The sequence below is a fragment of the Capra hircus genome, chromosome 28 (genome assembly GCF_001704415.2).
Source record: "Capra hircus breed San Clemente chromosome 28, ASM170441v1, whole genome shotgun sequence".
NCBI lineage: Eukaryota > Metazoa > Chordata > Mammalia > Artiodactyla > Bovidae > Capra > Capra hircus.
In genome coordinates, this window is record NC_030835.1 from 1,368,447 (window position 1) to 1,385,070 (window position 16,624).

Here is a 16,624-nt window from a genome sequence, read left to right on the forward strand (position 1 = left end):
TGACACTTTCAGGTACTGGGTTTTTAATCATGCAGGATGATTTTTCTTCTTTAAGATTTCTTAGAACTTTCTTGAATACTGATTGCACTTCTCCCATACTTGAGAAGTTTAAATCACACACATCCATATATATACAAACATACACACACTGCCATTCAGGGGATATTTTAATTTGGGCTCCTTTCTCTGTAAAACTGAGTGATTTATTTACTTACTAGGGGGTTAAAAGAATACATGAGCTAGAGTATGTAAAATTTCTTAGCACAGAGTACCTAAAAAATTATTAGTTCCCTTTTTCCCTACCTACTTATCACTACAAGTCGTCATGGGGATCACAAGTATGAAAGTGAACAGATTTGCTAAGATCCCACATTGCTCAGCCTCTAGCAAGCAATGGAGATACAGGTGATGAACAAGGAGAAACAGAAGACAATGTTAAGTAAGTGCAATGAAGAAAGTTCATAAGGGTGTTAAGAGATGAAGACAGCCTGTGGTCCTTTCAGATGGCATTAGGGCAGGACTCCGAGGAAAGAGAGAGATGCTCAGATTTTTGGAGTAAATTATTTCTCTTATGCTTGTTAATCTGAGCTCATAGACATAGTCTTCTGTGGTTACCTAATCTTGGGATTTAAAAAAAAATTAGAAACATTTCAGTCTGAGAATTTGACTTGTTCTCTTTTTTGAAAAACACGCTAATCACAAATTCTATTTGAATCTTTTCTTTCATGGGTCAAAAAGTATCTTTGTACTTAGTCGAGAAGTTCCAAAGGAAGAAACCTTCATTAGCTTCTCCTTCCGAGTATATAAATAGAGCAGCTAAACTGAGCTGCAGATAGTAAACCTACCCTGGTCTTACGAAAGGAGAGCATAAGGCAAGATAATGCAGTGTGGGTTTCCCCACCCTGCTTCTTACTTAACAGCCTGGAGGAAGAGGAGAGGGACCGATCAGCTAGAGTCTGGTCCTATTCTGAAAAGCACAAAGAGGGAGAAAGTGAAGGAGGGGGAGGCTCTCATCAAAAGTGTCTGAGCTCCCATCACAGACTGAAGAAGGTCAAATAGACATTTCATTGTTATCCTTTCAGCAGGCTCCTTACAAAGAAAGACACTCATGCTTCTTAAGACTTAGTTTTATCCCTCTTATTCTTCCTGGGATAGAACAAATGGCAACAAATAAACAATAACAAATAAACAGTGAGGCTTCCCTCAGGGGAAGTCTGTCAGAATTATGAAGACATCTATCGTACGACTCTGGTGCGGGGATTGATGTCTGGACAAGACTTCTTTTTTTTCTTTCTCTAAATCCCCAGTGAATGAGCATTTCTTTTTAGCGCTCAGTGGTAGACAATGTTTAATTTTGTTTAACTATTCTGTTTAACAGCAAATGTGTCAGGAGGAATTGAAATGAGCTATAAACATTTGGAGCCAGAAGACAGAGTGGCCCTACAAAACGTCCTCCAGAGAGAAAGGGCTGCTCAAAGGGCCCTTGCCCAGTGGAGCGCTTGGCCAGCTAGAGCACCAGGGCTGTTGCCCTGCCGGAGTGACACCCTGGCCCTGCCGCAGCGAGGAACGCCCTCACTGCGGGGCTTCCTGTGGACGTGTCACCGGCTCCACCCCATGACTCATGGCATCATGTGACCAGCTAGAGGGGAAGTTAGTCTCTTGAGTTTAGGCTCATGCTGCCTGTCTGCTCTGCCAACCACCAAAACCATACTTTCCAAAACTTTCCTGTGGTCCAGTGGTTAAGACTTCACACTTCCAACACAGGGGACGCAGGTTCAATCCCTGGTTGGGGAACTAAGATCCCACATGCTGCACATCATTGGGGGAAAAAAAAAACATACTTTCTTAGCAAATTTCAGGCTCTCCAGTAAGAGCCTACCTAGGAATTATTTACAGCTTCTTTATGACTGGCATTGTGCTGGAGATCGAGACATGAATAAGACAATCCCTGCCCTCAAGTACTTCAGAATATGTTAAAGGAGATGGAGACAGTAGCAAATACTGACAATATGGAGAGGCAATACGCCAAGTTATAGCAAGAGCCAAAGGCGTGAGGACTCAGAATACATGCAATTAACTGCCTGGGGAAGTCAAGCAGGGATCCGTGGAAAAAGCAACATTAGTGCAGGTTTTTGGAGGAGGAAATCCAGAGACAAAGAATAGGAGTATTTCCTGCCAAGGGAAGGAAATGTGCCAGAATTTCATGGGGTGAGAAAATGTAGAGTGTTCAAGAAAGGTGAAGAATAGGTGAAGCAGAATAGGTCAGCTTTATTCATCAACGTGGCCAGGCTACAGTACTTAGTTACTCAACCAAACTCTGATCTAGGTGTTTCTATGAAGATATTTTGAAGATATAATTAAAATCTAAAATCAGTTGACTTTATGTCAGAAAACATTATCCTAGATTATCTGGATGGAACTGATTCAGTCCTTTGAAAGGCTTTAAGTACAGAAATGAGTTTTCCCTAAGAAAGCAGAAAATCCAGCAGCATCATCACCTGCCTGAGAGTTTCTAGCCTGCCTTCCTGATAGCGTGACCCACAAGAGTCAGGCTTACCCAGCCCTTAGAATCACATAAGCCAATCTTTGTAATAAACCTCTTCATTTGTACACATATCCTTCTGGCTCTGTTTCTCTGAAGAAACTCCTTCAGATACACGTGGAAATGTAAAGCGGTGAGTGGATGAGGGCAGGTAGGCAGAGACAGTGAAGGCCAGTGCACAAAGTAGATACTTTATCTTAAAGGCAGGTGATTCTCAAAGTGTTTCCACTGGCATAAATGACCTAGAGGACAGGGTGAGGGGAAGGGAGGAAATAAGAGAAAAGCCGAGAACACTAGTTCACTTTATATTCAACCAGAGCGTCTCCTCTTTTATCTGTTTCCTTACAGGATTTCATTTGGGAAAAAAAAGAAAGGGATTCACTCTTCAGGTTATGGGAGTAAGGATGCAAGAAATATTTCCAGAACAATGACATGAAGAGCTCCACAAACCTTTCCAGAGTGAAACAATCATAACTGGTGAAAGTTAAAACAAAACAAAAAATATTAAAGTGAGTGGAAACGGTCCTAAAGGCATGCAGCAAATGAAGACACATTTACCCAAGAAAATCTATTGATCTCACTAAGAGGAGTGAGAGTCTGGCATTTAAGCCTTGACCTGCTTTCTCCCTCCTTCCCACCCAGCCCAGTGAAACCAAAGTTCTGCTCTGACAACGTGTGGCCAAGAAGATAGGGCTGCCCTGCCACCTGGTTCCCAGACTAGAGCTGTAGTTTCACCCTGAGGGGCAATCACCATTTCTCATCTCATCTGGCTCTACGTTGCAAAAGGTCTATTCCAGGCAAGCTTGGCAGAAAAGCCGTGAAGCTCCTTTCTTCCACTCAACCTCTACTCTTAGAACACAAACTCTCTCCCAGGTGCAGCAAGTGAGAAGAATGGACCTTGAATGATCTCACCCTGGATCACTCATAGAGTGGAAATTCCCTGCCAGAAGAAATGGTCCACACCTGGAGACGCAGAAGAACAAGGGCTACTTCCTTACTCATAAATGCGGAAATCCACCTGAGAAGAGTACGCCACTGCCTCCAACCCAGGTCAAGAGCAGCGGCCTGCAGGATCTGCTCACGGAGAGAGAGGTAAGACAACAAAGACTTCCGTGCGTCTCCCTGGGGGACTAACTTTATTCGGAAGAGAGCGTGGGGAAGTTCAACCCTATTCTGTTCAAAAACAGGGGAGATTTTGGTGGTAAGCAATTAAGAGGATGGCCGTTTTATGAGAACAACAGTCTAAACCATAAACCAACTAGACATGCGTAAGAGAAACTAAGTAAGGAGACAGTTAAGGAGAGACTTCCTAGGTTTAAACAAAATTCAAAAGCAGGTTTCAAAGATTACTTCTGTATGTTCAGCTCAGTTCATTCACTCAGCCATGTCCGACTCTTCACGATCCCATGGACCACAGCATGCCAGGCCTCCCTGTCCATCACCAACTCCCAGAGTCTACTCAGACTCATCTCCAGTGAGTCAGTGATGCCATCCAATCATCTCATCCTCTGTCATGCCCTTCCCCTCCTGCCCTCAATCTTTCCCAGCGTCAGGGTCTTTTCAAATGAGTCAGCTCTTCGCATCAGGTGGCCAATGTATTGGAGTTTCAGCTTCAACATCAGTCCTTCCAATGAACACTCAGGACTGATCTCCTTTAGGATGGACTGGTTGGATCTCCTTGCAGCCAAGGGACTCTCAAGAGTCTTCTCCAACACCACAGCTCAAAAGCATCAATTCATCGGTGCTCAGCTTTCTTTATAGTCCAACTCTCACATGACTACTGAAAAAACCATAGCCTTGACTAGACGGACCTTTGTTGGCAAAGTAATATCTCTGCTTTTTAACATGCCATCTAGGTTGGTCATAACTTTCCTTCCAAAGAGTAAGCATCTTTTAACTTCATGACTGCAGTCACCATCTACAGTGATTTTGATGCCCAAGAAAATAAAGTCTGACACTGTTTCCACTGTTTCCCCATCTATTTGCCATGAAGTGATGGGACCAGATGCCATGATCTTTGTTTTCTGAATGTTGAGCTTTAAGCCAACTTTTTCACTCTCCTCTTTCACTTTCATCAAGAGGCTCTTTAGTTCTTCACTATTCAGGTCAGACTGTGGAGCAATTTATGCCTCAGAGAGCAATTAAACAGCATTTAGTGGAGCTTAATAGTGGGGTGTGATGCCAAAAGAGGCAGAAAAGTTGAACAGATCAGGGAAAGAGACAAAGAAAGCACTGCTAAAACCCTGTCATCCCACCTTAAGAATCCACATGCCCAAGGCTGTGCCCCTGAAGAGTGACATCAGAGCGTTCCCCACACTGCAAGTGAGACAGACTTCATATATGTCACAGGCAAGTCAATCAAACTGATAAAAAATAAATAATCAAAGGATACCTCTGGGTGATAAGACAGAAGTGAGTATCCAGAATTTCTTTTTTAAAAAATTTATTATTTAAAACATCCAGTTCTGAACATAAAATAACCCATATAGAAGAAACAAGGCAAGCAACAGAAGCCGCCTTTGAAAGAGTCCAGATGTCAGTCAGCATAAAAAGTCAAAGCAACAATTTTTTAAATGTTCAAGGAAACCATGCTTAAAGAATAAAGGAAAGTATGATGAAATGCCTTGTTAGTTAGAGAATATCAATAAAAACACAGAAATTCTCAAGTAAAAAAAGTACAACCAAAATTAAAATTCCACTACAAGGTGTCAATAGTAGACTTGAGCTCATAGAAGAAATAATCAAAGCACTTGAAGGCAGGCCAACAGAGACTGTAAAGTCTGAAGAACAAAAGACGAAAAAAGAACAAAGAAAAATGAACAGAACCTCTGAGTAATATCATTGTTGTTTAGTCGCTAAGTAGTGTCTGAATCTTTTGTGATCCCATGGACTGTAGCCCACCAGGCTCCACTGTCCATGAGATTTTCCAGGCAAGAAGACTGGAGTGGGTTCAGAGTAATATGGGAAACCATTAAACATACCTACATATACCAGTAAGAACATTCGAAGGAGAGGAGAAAGAGAAATGTACAGAAAAAAATATTCAAAAAAGCAATGGCTGAAGATCCCCCAATTTGATGAAAAATATTAATCTACACATCCAAGAAGACTGATGATGTGTAAGAAGGGTAAGCACGAAGAGATATGCACTCAGATACCTTATGGTCAAAATGTTGAAAGGTAAAGAGAAAATGTTGAAAACAGCAAGAGAAAAGAATGTGCCACATACAAGGAAACCTCAGTCAGGTTATCAACTAACTTCTCACTGGAAACAATAGAGGCCAGGAGGCAGTGAGACGGAAATTCAAAGTAATGGGGGGGAAAAACTGTCAATAAAGAATCTTACATCCATTTAATATGGTATATGAAGTGCTAGCCAAAGTAATTAGGCAAAGAAAAGAAATAGAAGGCACCCAAATTCGAAAGGAAGAAATAAAATTATCTTTCATCACAGATGACATGATCTTAAATGTGGAAAACCCTAAAGATTCTACACCCCCCCCCAAAAAAATAAAATGTTAGAAAAAATAATTGAATTCAGCAAAGCTGCAGCATACAAAGTCAACACACAGGAGCTTCCAGTTCAAGATAGTGGAGTAAAAGGACATACGCCCATCTCCTCCTGCAAGAGCACCAACATTGCAACCAGCTGTTGAACAGCCATTGACAGGAGGAGGCCGGAAATCCCCCCCAAAAAGAAGATACCCCACGTTCAAAGACAAAGAAGAAGCCACGGAGAGCTGGTAGGATGGAAAAGAAGATACCCCACGTTCAAAGACAAAGAAGCCACGGAGAGCTGGTAGGATGGAAAAGAAGATACCCCACGTTCAAAGACAAAGAAGAAGCCACGGAGAGCTAGTAGGATGGGTGCAATCATGATAGAATCAAATCCCATACCCTCTGGGTGAGTAACCCACAGACTGGAGAACAATAATTCTAAAGAAATACTCACACTATTGTGAAGGTTCTGAAACCCACATCAGGCTTTCAGCCTGGGGATCCAACAAAGGGACTGGGACTCCCCAGGGAATGGCCTTGAGAGCCCGAAACACTTGATTAGGCTTCCAGAGGACTGAGAGAAACAGAGACTCCGGTCCTGAAGGGCACAAACAAAACTCTGCACACACCAAGACCCAGAGGAGAGGAGCAGCGACCCCACAGGAGACGGAACCAGAACTGCCTGCCAGTGTTGGAGGCCTCCTCTGGAGGCGTGAGCGGACGAGGGCTCACCCCAGGAATGGGGGCACTGGAGGGTCCCCCTTGGTGTCAACCCTCTTGGAGTTTGCCATTAACCCTACCATAGAGCCCGTAGACGCTAGGACTGGGCCACCTCAGGCCAAACAACTACAGGGAGGAAGTGCAATCCCGCCCATCAGCAGATAATTGGATTAGAGCTCTGCTGAGCAAGGCCCTGCCCACCAGAGCAAGACCCAGGTTTTCCCGTCACCAGTCCACCCCATCAAGAAGTTTACACAAGCCTCTTAGCCTCATCTGTCAGAGGGCAGACAGAAGCAGCAAGAAGAAGCACAGTCTCACAGAGGCTAAAACAAAAACCATTTTACAGAAAGTTAATCGGGATGAAAAAAGCAGAAAGTTATGTCCCAGAGAAAGGGACAAGATAAAACCTGGAAAAACAACTAAAGGAAGTGAAGACAGGCAACCTTCCAGAAAAAAAAAAAAAAAACAAACTCAGAATAATGATAGTGAAGATGATCCAGGATCTCGGGGAAAAGAATGGAGGTAAAGACTGAGGAGATGCAAGAAATGTTTACCAAAGGCCTAGAAGACTAAAGAGCAAACAGAAGGGTCAGCAGCAGAGTAACTGAGGCAGAAGGGCAGAAGAATGCCCTGGACAAACAGAGAGGGGTAACATACCAGAAGGGTCAGCAGCAGAGTAACTGAGGCAGAAGGGCAGAAGAATGCCCTGGAGGACAGAATGGCGGAAATCACTGCCACGGAACACAATATAGAAAAAATAAATAATGAAATGAAGACAGCCTAAGAGACCTCTGGGACAACATTAAGTGCACCAACATTCACATTATGGGGGTCCCGGACAGCAGAGAGAGAGAGAGAGAGAGGACCTGAGAATATATTTGAAGGGATAATAGCTGAAAACTTCCTGAACATGGGACAGGAAATAGTCAAACAAGTCCAGGAAGCACGCAGAGTCCCAGGAAGGATAAACCCAATGAGCAACATGCTGAGAACATAGTAATCAAACTGACAAAATTTAAAGATAGATAAAATATTAAAAGCAACAAGGGAAAAATGACAAATAGCATACAAGGGAACTCCCATCAGGCTATCAGCTGATTTCTCAACAGAAAATCTATAAGCTAGAAGGAAATGGCATGATATATTTAAAGTAATGAAAAGGAACAGCCTACTACCAAGAATACTCCACCCAGCAAGACTCTCCTTCAGATTTGATGGAGAAATCAAGAGCTTTCCAGACAAAAGTTAAGAGAATTCAGCACCACCCAACCAGCTTTACAACAAATGCTAAAGGAACTCCTCTAGACAGAAAACACAAGAGAAGGAAAAGACCTACAGAAAATGAACCCCAAACAATTAGGAAAACAGTGACAGGATCATACATATCGATAATTAAACGTAAATGGATTAAATGCACCAACCAAATGACATAGACTGACTGGGTGGATGAAAAAAAATACATGTATATACTTCCACTTACCACATCACTCTGCTTGACCGCCCCCCCACCCCACGTTGTATGCAATTATTCTAAATTGTTAATCATGTTCCCGTTCAGTTCAGTTCAGTTCAGTTCAGTCGCTCAGTCGTATCCGACTCTTCGCGACCCCATGAATTGCAGCACACCAGGCCTCCCTGTCCATCACCAACTTCCTGGAGTTCACTCAGACTCATGTCCATCAAGTCCGTGATGCCATCCAGCCATTTCATCTTCTGTCGTCCCCTTCTCCTCCTGCCCCCAATCCCTCCCAGCATCAGAGTCTTTCCCAATGAGTCAACTCTTCACATGAGCTAGCCAAAGAATTGGAGCTTCAGCTTCAACATCAGTCCTTCCAAAGAACACCCAGGACTGATCTCCTTCAGAATGGACTGGTTGGATCCCTTGCCATCCAAGGGACTCTCAAGAGTCTTCTCCAGCACCACAGTTCAAAAGCATCAATTCTTCGGTGCTCGGCTTTCTTCACAGTCCAACTTTCACATCCATACATGACCACTGGAAAAACCATAGCCTTGACTAGACGGACCTTTGTTGGCAAAGTGATGGGACTGGATGCCATGATCTTCATTTTCTGAATGTTGAGCTTGAAGCCAACTTTTTCACTCTCCTCTTTCACTTTCATCAAGAGGCTTTTTAGTTCCTCTTCACTTTCTGCCATAAGGGTGGTGTCATCTGCATATCTGAGGTGATTGATATTTCTCCCGGCAATCTTGATTTCACCTTGTGCTTCTTCCAGCCCAGCGTTTCTCATGATGCACTCTGCATATAATATTACAAAGTTATAGTAATCAAAACAGTATGATACTGGCATAAAAACAGGCACATAGATCAATGGAACAGAGCAGAGAGTTCAGAAATAGTGTGTGTGTGTATATATATATCTGTGTATACGTGTCAACTAACCTATGAAAAGGGTAGAAAGAACACACAATGGGGAAGGAATAGCCTCTTCATTAAATGATGTTGGGGAAACTGGATATCCACAAGCGAAATGAAGTCAGATCCTTATCTTACACTATATGCAAAATCAACTCAAGATGGATTAAAGACTTACATGTAAGACGTGAAGTCACAAAACTGTAGAAGAAAACATAGGGGAAAGCATAGGGGGAAATGGGTCTCGGCAATGATTTCTGGACATGACACCACACAGGACAACAAAAGTAAAAATAGAAAAGGGCTACATCAAACTGAAAAGCTCTGCACAGCAAAGGGAACAGTTAGCCAAATGAAACGGCACCCACCACGTGGGAGAAATGTTTGTAAAGCATGTATCTGAAAAGAGCGGCTTCCCAGGTGACTCAGATGGTAAAGAATCTGCCTGCAGTGCAGAAGATCTGGGTTCAATCCCTGGGTTGGGAAGATTCCCTGGAGAAGGTAAAGGCAACCCACTCCAGTAGTCTCACCTGGAGAATTCCAAGGGCAGAGGAGCCTGTCGGGCTACAGTCCATCTGGTTAACCTTCAATCTATTCAAGGGACAAGGAACTCATACAACTCTGTAGAAAAACAAAACAGAATGTCCAATTTAAGCATTGGGGACATGTGTACACCCGTGGCAGGTTCATGTTGACGTATGGCAAAACCAACACAATATTGTAAAGTAAAAAATAATAATAATAATAAAATAAAATATGAAAAAAAGTAAATACAGGCAAAGGATGTGAAGACGCACAAAGATGAACAAACGGGCGACAGGTACATGAAAAGATGCTCAGCATCACTTAGCAGAGAAAGGCACATTAAAGCCGCAGTGAGATACCACCTCACGCTTGTTAGGATTATCAAAAAGATAAGAGATAAGTGTTGGTCAGGAGGCGGAGTAAAGGGAACCCTTGTACCTTGCTGGCATGTAAACTGCTGTAGTGGCTATGGAAACCAGTAGAGAGGTCCCTCAAAGAATTAAAAATAGAATTACCATATGATCTGGCAATCCCACTTCTGGGTATATATCCAAAGGAACTGAAAGGATCTTGAAGAGATATCTGCACTTCAATGTTCATTGAAGCGCTATTCACAATAGCAAGATACAGAAACAACCTAAGTTTCGACAAATAAATGAATGACTAAGGAAAATGTGATATATACATACGTGTGTGTGTGTGTGTGTGTGACCCAATGGAATAGCGTTCAGCCATAAAAAAGGAAATTCTGCCACTTTTGACAACATGGATGAACCCAGAGAAGATCATGCTAAGTAAAACAAACTAAACACAGAAAGCAAACACTGTATGATTTCATTCTCTGTAGAATCTTAAAAAGTCAAATCAAACCCAGAGAGTACAGCAGTAGTAACCCAGGGCAGTGGTAGGGAAAATCAGGAAAGGTTGGTCAAAGGGTACAAACTTTCAGTTATAAGATGTATAAGTTCTAGACATCTAATGCACAGCATGGTGACTATGGGTAATAATATTGCTTTGTCTACTTGAAATGTGCTAACAGAGTAAATCTTAAGTGTTCTTGCCACACCAAAAAAAAAAAAAAAAAGGTAACTGACAAAGTAGCGGATGTGTTTACCGGCTTGACTGGTAACCATGTCACAGTTTGCTTTCATTTTTTTGCAGAAATTTACAAGTTGATCCTATAGTTTATATGAAACTGCAATGGAATCAAAATAGGCACAACATTCTCGGAAAATGAAGAACAAGGGCAGATCCACACTTCTCAATTTAAAACCTGAAGTTACAGTGATCAGCACGGCGCAGCACTGACAGAAGACACACATCGGTCGACAGAATAAGACTGATCGTCTACAGATGAACCCTTACAGTTCATAGATGCCAAGGCAACTCAGTGGAGAAAGAGTCTTCTTTTCAACAATCCAAGACAGCTGTATAATCATATGCAAAAGAATGAATTTGGATCCCTATATTACACCATACATAAAAATTAGCAAAATGGACCATAGGTCTAAATGAAGACTCAGATGATAAAATTCTTAGAAGAAAACATAGGAGTAAATTTTTGTGACTTTAACATAGGCAACAGTCTCTTGGATATGGCACTAAAATCACAAGCAACAAAAGAAAATATATATAACTTGGGCTTACTTAAAACTAAAAACTTGAGTGCTCCAAATATACCCATTTAAAAAACTGAAAAGAAAGCAACAAAGTATCTATGAAAGAGTTGATAAGGGGCTTCTATCCACAATGTATGAACACATACAACTCAACACGAAAAGATAAACAAGCTAAACATTTTAATGAGTCAAAGATTTAGATACATATTTCTCAAAAGAATATATACTAGTGACCAACAGCATGAGATAAGGTGCTCATCATCATTAGCAATTAGGGAAGTGCAAATCAAAACCACAACGAGATACCCCTTCACAAAGAATATAATGTGTTGATGAGGATATGGAGAGAACAGAAGTTTGTATGTTGCTGATGAAAACACAGAATGGTATAATCACTTTGGAAAACAATCGGGCATTTCCTCAAAATGATAAACTCATCACGTTATCTGGACCCCCTGGATCAAGGGGAATGGTCCAGCAATTCTCCTCAGAGTTATTTCCCGGAGAGAAATGAAAACATATGTATATGCAAACATTTGAGTGTTCATATCACCATTATTTATAATAGCCCTAACTCAGATTTCCGTCATCTGATGAACAGATAAACACAATGTGGTCTATCCATAAAGTGGGATATTATTCAGCAACAAAAAGGATAAAGGACTGATACACGATGCAACATGGCTCAACCTGGAAAAAACGATACTAAACGAAAGAAGTCAGTCACAAAAGGTCATATATGGCATGATTCCACTCATACGAAATGTCCAGAACAGGCAAATCTATAAAGATAGAAAATAGATTTGTTTGCCCTGGAAAAAGGAGGAGAGCAGGAAATGGCAACCCTCTCCAGTATTCTTGTCTGGAGAATCCCATGCACGGAGGAGCCTGGCAGGCTACAGTCCACTGGATTGCTAGAGTCGGACACGACTTAGCGACTAAACCACCACCACCAATGGGAAGTGACTGCTAACGGAGTGATGAAAGTATTCTGAAATTGACTGTGGTGAAAGCCTCAGAACTCTCGGAACATTGCATTACTAAACGCCATCGACATGCATGCTTTAAATGAGCGAAATGCATGGCGTGCTCATCACATCTCAATAAAGCTGTGCAAGAAGAAAGAAAGGGACAAAAGGAAGAAAGCAAACCACGGCGGGCTTTAAGTAAGGCGACAGATGACTCCACCTACGCTGCAGAGAGCTGGGGGATGGGGTGGGGATGGGTGGGGGATGGGGTGGGGGATGGAGTGGGGGGTGGGGTGGGGGATGGGTGGGGGATGGGGTGGGGGAATGGCAGTTAGACTGGAGATAAAGGGATGAGATAGGACGCAGTCACTGCAACCCATACAGAAGGTGGTGAAAGGCTGAGCCAGGGCAAAGCAGCAAGGGCAAGATGGAGATATTCTGGAAACCATCCCAAGATGGCACAGTTTCTGTTGAAACAGACATTTCATTTCATTTTCTGCTTGAGAGTAAAGGGCATGAGTGTAAATTAACTCAGTGCTTGGGGAAGTAGCTTAATAACATGTTACAAAGGTTTCAAAAGGTTCATACACTTTGGTCCCTATATTAAGAAAAACTTTTTTAATGTCTTAAGCACAAAATATGTACTACAGCATTATTTATGAAGGAAAGCAATCTAAATGCCCAATAATAATGGATTAATTAAGGGAATGATGGTCTACCCATATAATTATAATTAAATATTACACAGTTGGCAAAATATTTAAGACATGAAATTACATAACAAAATATCTTACAACAGTAAGGAGAATAGAAATATGGCAGGAAATTACACATACAGTGTGCTCTTAATGTAAAAATATATAATGCAATTGGTAAGTGTTTACTGACTGCTTTTTCTGCACATTGTTATGAGTTTTATTTGTGTATCAAACGTCTATTTCCTACAAAGATAGTTCATTGCTTTCATCAGAAAACATATTGTATTTCCTTTTTCTAAAAAAATAATGGCCATTCAATTCTTAGATTTGAAGAACATTCCCATAGCCACCCTGCGTCTCTTCTCCAGAGTTCCCTGGAGCACGTTTCGGCTGGCACGGGCTGGGTCCCCCTTCTGTGCTATCACCATCCACCCTATCTCAACTGTGGCCAGTCTTCCATGTCCTATGATTTGATTCCCAGAGAATCCCTCTGGTATTTGTCCTCTGATAAATAAAGCCAGTCCCACTGAATTCTGCCCTCATCCCACCTGTAGAGAACGGCAGGTGCTCACTCTCTCCCTTTGCCCAGCGTGGTGGTCCTACCAGGCAGAGGAGGAAGCAGAGCTTGCCACCAGGCAGTCTCAGCTCCAAGAAATGAGAAATCCACCTTTAGCCTGCCGCTGTGCCTGTCCCCAAAAGTGACTGTGCAAAACAGGCAACTGGATGGACCCACCACCTCAGGTGGAATGAATTTATTTTTAAATTTAGCTCAACTCATTACTGAATGTATACCACACTCAGTTTTGCAGTTGGGTATGGGGGAGGTATAGGGGAATACAGAAGACTTCTGAGGTCAGGACACAGCAGTAGAAAGCTGACCACCGTGGGAAGTTTCCCTCTAACATACAAAGCCTTTTACTACCATCCCTTCCGGGCCTCTGCCCATCATCTGTTACAAAGCCGATTAAAAAATAATTAAAATAGATAAATGAATAAATAAAACTCTGCCAGGCAGCGGGTTTTCCAAAACCAGCTCTAACTCCTGGAACATCCTTGCTATGGAGTCCACGTCATCTTCCCTAGACTTCCTGCCATGCTTCCACTCCCAAACCATCTCCAAACAAGTCCCATTGCACGCCCAGCCTCCCTGCCCCCAAGTGTCTGCAACCCTTCCGAGGACTAGCCCCCTCCATACACCCTCCTAGGTGTCCGGATTCCGGTTTTCCTGTTCTGGCCTCTCTCCATCTCTGGCTGCCCTGCCTTCCACTACACACCGACCATCTCCAGGCCTGAGGGTGGCTGGCACCTGACTCCCCTCAGTGCCCACCTACACCGGGCCTATTGTGACATTCCACCAAGGCTGTGGAGGAAGCCCATGCCCACGCCCATGCCCACGGAAGTCTCAAAGTACCAACTCAGGTGTCACCCTGAAAAGCTTTGTTGACGCGCCGCATGGGCTCCTCTGCCCGCCCTAGACTCCCAGAGCACCCCTGCTCGCAACAGTCGCAGAACTGCCCCAGTCGCGCGGCCTCCCTCTCCCCCGGGGCCTCAGTGAGAGCAGGGGCTATGTCCGGTTTTTCCAGGGGTGCCTGGAGCCCAGCCCTAATGCCTCCCTCCGGAGTGAGGGAGGCTGAGGCTGGAGGGAAGGGTGAAGAGTGGAAACAATGACGGAGAAACTGAGTGAGTGAACGGAGGGACAAAGAGAGCGAGGAGGGGTAGCCGCTGAGGTGGCCCCAGTCCCCTGACTGCTAAAACACACGCCGAGTCGAGGACAGGAGGTTCAGGAATGGGTTACGCTCATGGTGCCCTAGGCTAGTCCGGAGGGGCCAGAGCTGCGGGAGGGCGGGCCCGGGGGCGGGGTCAGAGCAGCGGGGGGGCGGGCCCGGGACGGGGGGCGGGGTCGGGCGGGGCGGGACGGGCCCGGGGCGGGGTCAGAGCTGCTGGAGGGCGGGCCCGGGGGCGGGGAGGGGCGGGCCATGGGCGGGGTCAGAGCTGCAGGATGGAGGGCCCGGGGCGGGGAGTGGGCGGGGGCGGAGTCCGAGCTGCTGGAGGGCGAGGGCGGAGGCGGCGGGGACCCCGGGCGCTGGGAGTGAGGAAGCTGCGGCGCCGGCGGGAGAGGTGCTGAGGCGTGCCGAGGCTCCCCGTGCTGGCTGCGCCCGCGCCCCGCGACCCCCGCTGCCCGTTGCCATGCCCTCCTACACCGTCACCGTGGCCACCGGCAGCCAGTGGTTCGCGGGCACCGACGACTACATCTACCTGAGCCTCGTGGGCTCCGCGGGCTGCAGCGAGAAGCACCTGCTGGACAAGCCCTTCTACAACGACTTCGAGCGCGGCGCGGTGAGGGCGCGCGGCCGGGACGGGCTGGGGCGGCCGCGGGGCGGGGCGCGGGCGCGTCCAGGACCCATCGGGGTGGCTGGGACCCAAGGTTGGGGGCGAGGGGCTCTAAGAGAATCCTTAACTGGGCAAGCGCTGTGACCATTACTTGCGCCCACTTCGTGGGACTCCATAGATGGCACCTCAGCAGTGGGGAGAATGAGGAGGGCTAGGCACCCAGAGACCTGAGTTCCACCAGGGCCTGATCACTAGCTCGCTCCGCCCCCATCCCGGACGTCAGTTTCCCCAGACGTGAGGAGTCTAGGAGTCCTGGCTTCGAGTTGGTCTAGGAGTCCCAGCCGGCGGCTCAGTGTGGCACACTAGCTGATGTGTCCACACCTGGGCAGCTCACATTCCCAGGCCAGGTTCCCAGAGGGATGCGGAGCGAAGGAACGAGAGACCGAGGCCAGGAGAGGACTTTTGCGAACCTGGGGGTCTTCACTGGCTTCCAGTAGAGTGTACACGGGGGAACACTTACCCCCAGGCTGTGAGCGTTCAGAGGAGGAAGAGGGAGGAGGGCTTCCCCTTTCCCCACCTCACCAGAGGCCCTGGTGACCTGGGGGTACAGGAAGCAAAGGGGCCCTGTGTTGGCTGCACCTCTAGTCTGCGGGGCCACGCGCTGCAGTGAGGTTTCACTCAGAAGTGGACTCCCAATGCTGATCTGGGCGCGAATTCTAGCCTGCAGCGTTCTCTGTGAGCACAGAGGTGCTCACAACTGGTCCTTACCAGGTGTTTGGTGCCCAGTCCACTGGGTTTATTAAATGATCATTACGTAAGTGCTCATTAAATGTGGTGATAGTCCCAGCACACTACAGGTACCCAGAAAATATCTGTTCCCTTCTGCCACTCCCTGTTTCTGATCTGGACCATAAAGATTTAGATTTCATAAAGCTGTCTTTTTACCTCTTCATTATTTTGTTGAACCAAAAGGAATTACTCATAGTTGACTATTTTTGACAGATAAAACTGGCAATTTCATATGGTTCAACCAAACACTTCTTGGGTAATATTCATGAAGCATGTTTTAGATCTGCAGAGCCTAAAGTCAGCAGTAATAGTCCTCTCCTTTTCCAGGCTGGAAACTCAGAATGGGCTTGATTCCTACCCAGGAGCCTCAGAACCTTGCTCTATAAGTCCAACTGACACTTAGCCAAGTTCAGTATACTTATGCGGCTAGAGAGTACCCTTCTGGAAGAGTTAGGCATTGAGTATACAAACTACCTCCTGTTGTTTGGTTTCCCCAACCAGGCCAAGAGGATGGTGGTGCAGAAGGGCTAATGGATCATCCGTTTGGGGTGATGATACCC

The 16,624-nt window shown here is 45.1% G+C and overlaps 1 protein-coding gene across 1 annotated transcript in view; it reads left to right on the forward strand.

Moving 5' to 3' along the window:
* Window positions 15,019-16,624, forward strand: part of ALOX5 (arachidonate 5-lipoxygenase) — a 47,270-nt gene continuing 45,664 nt past the window's right edge. Inside the window, exon 1 of the mRNA XM_018042356.1 lies at window positions 15,019-15,281. Coding sequence (XP_017897845.1) covers window positions 15,132-15,281 — 150 coding nt within the window. The 5' untranslated portion in view covers window positions 15,019-15,131. The remainder of the gene's footprint in view (window positions 15,282-16,624) is intronic.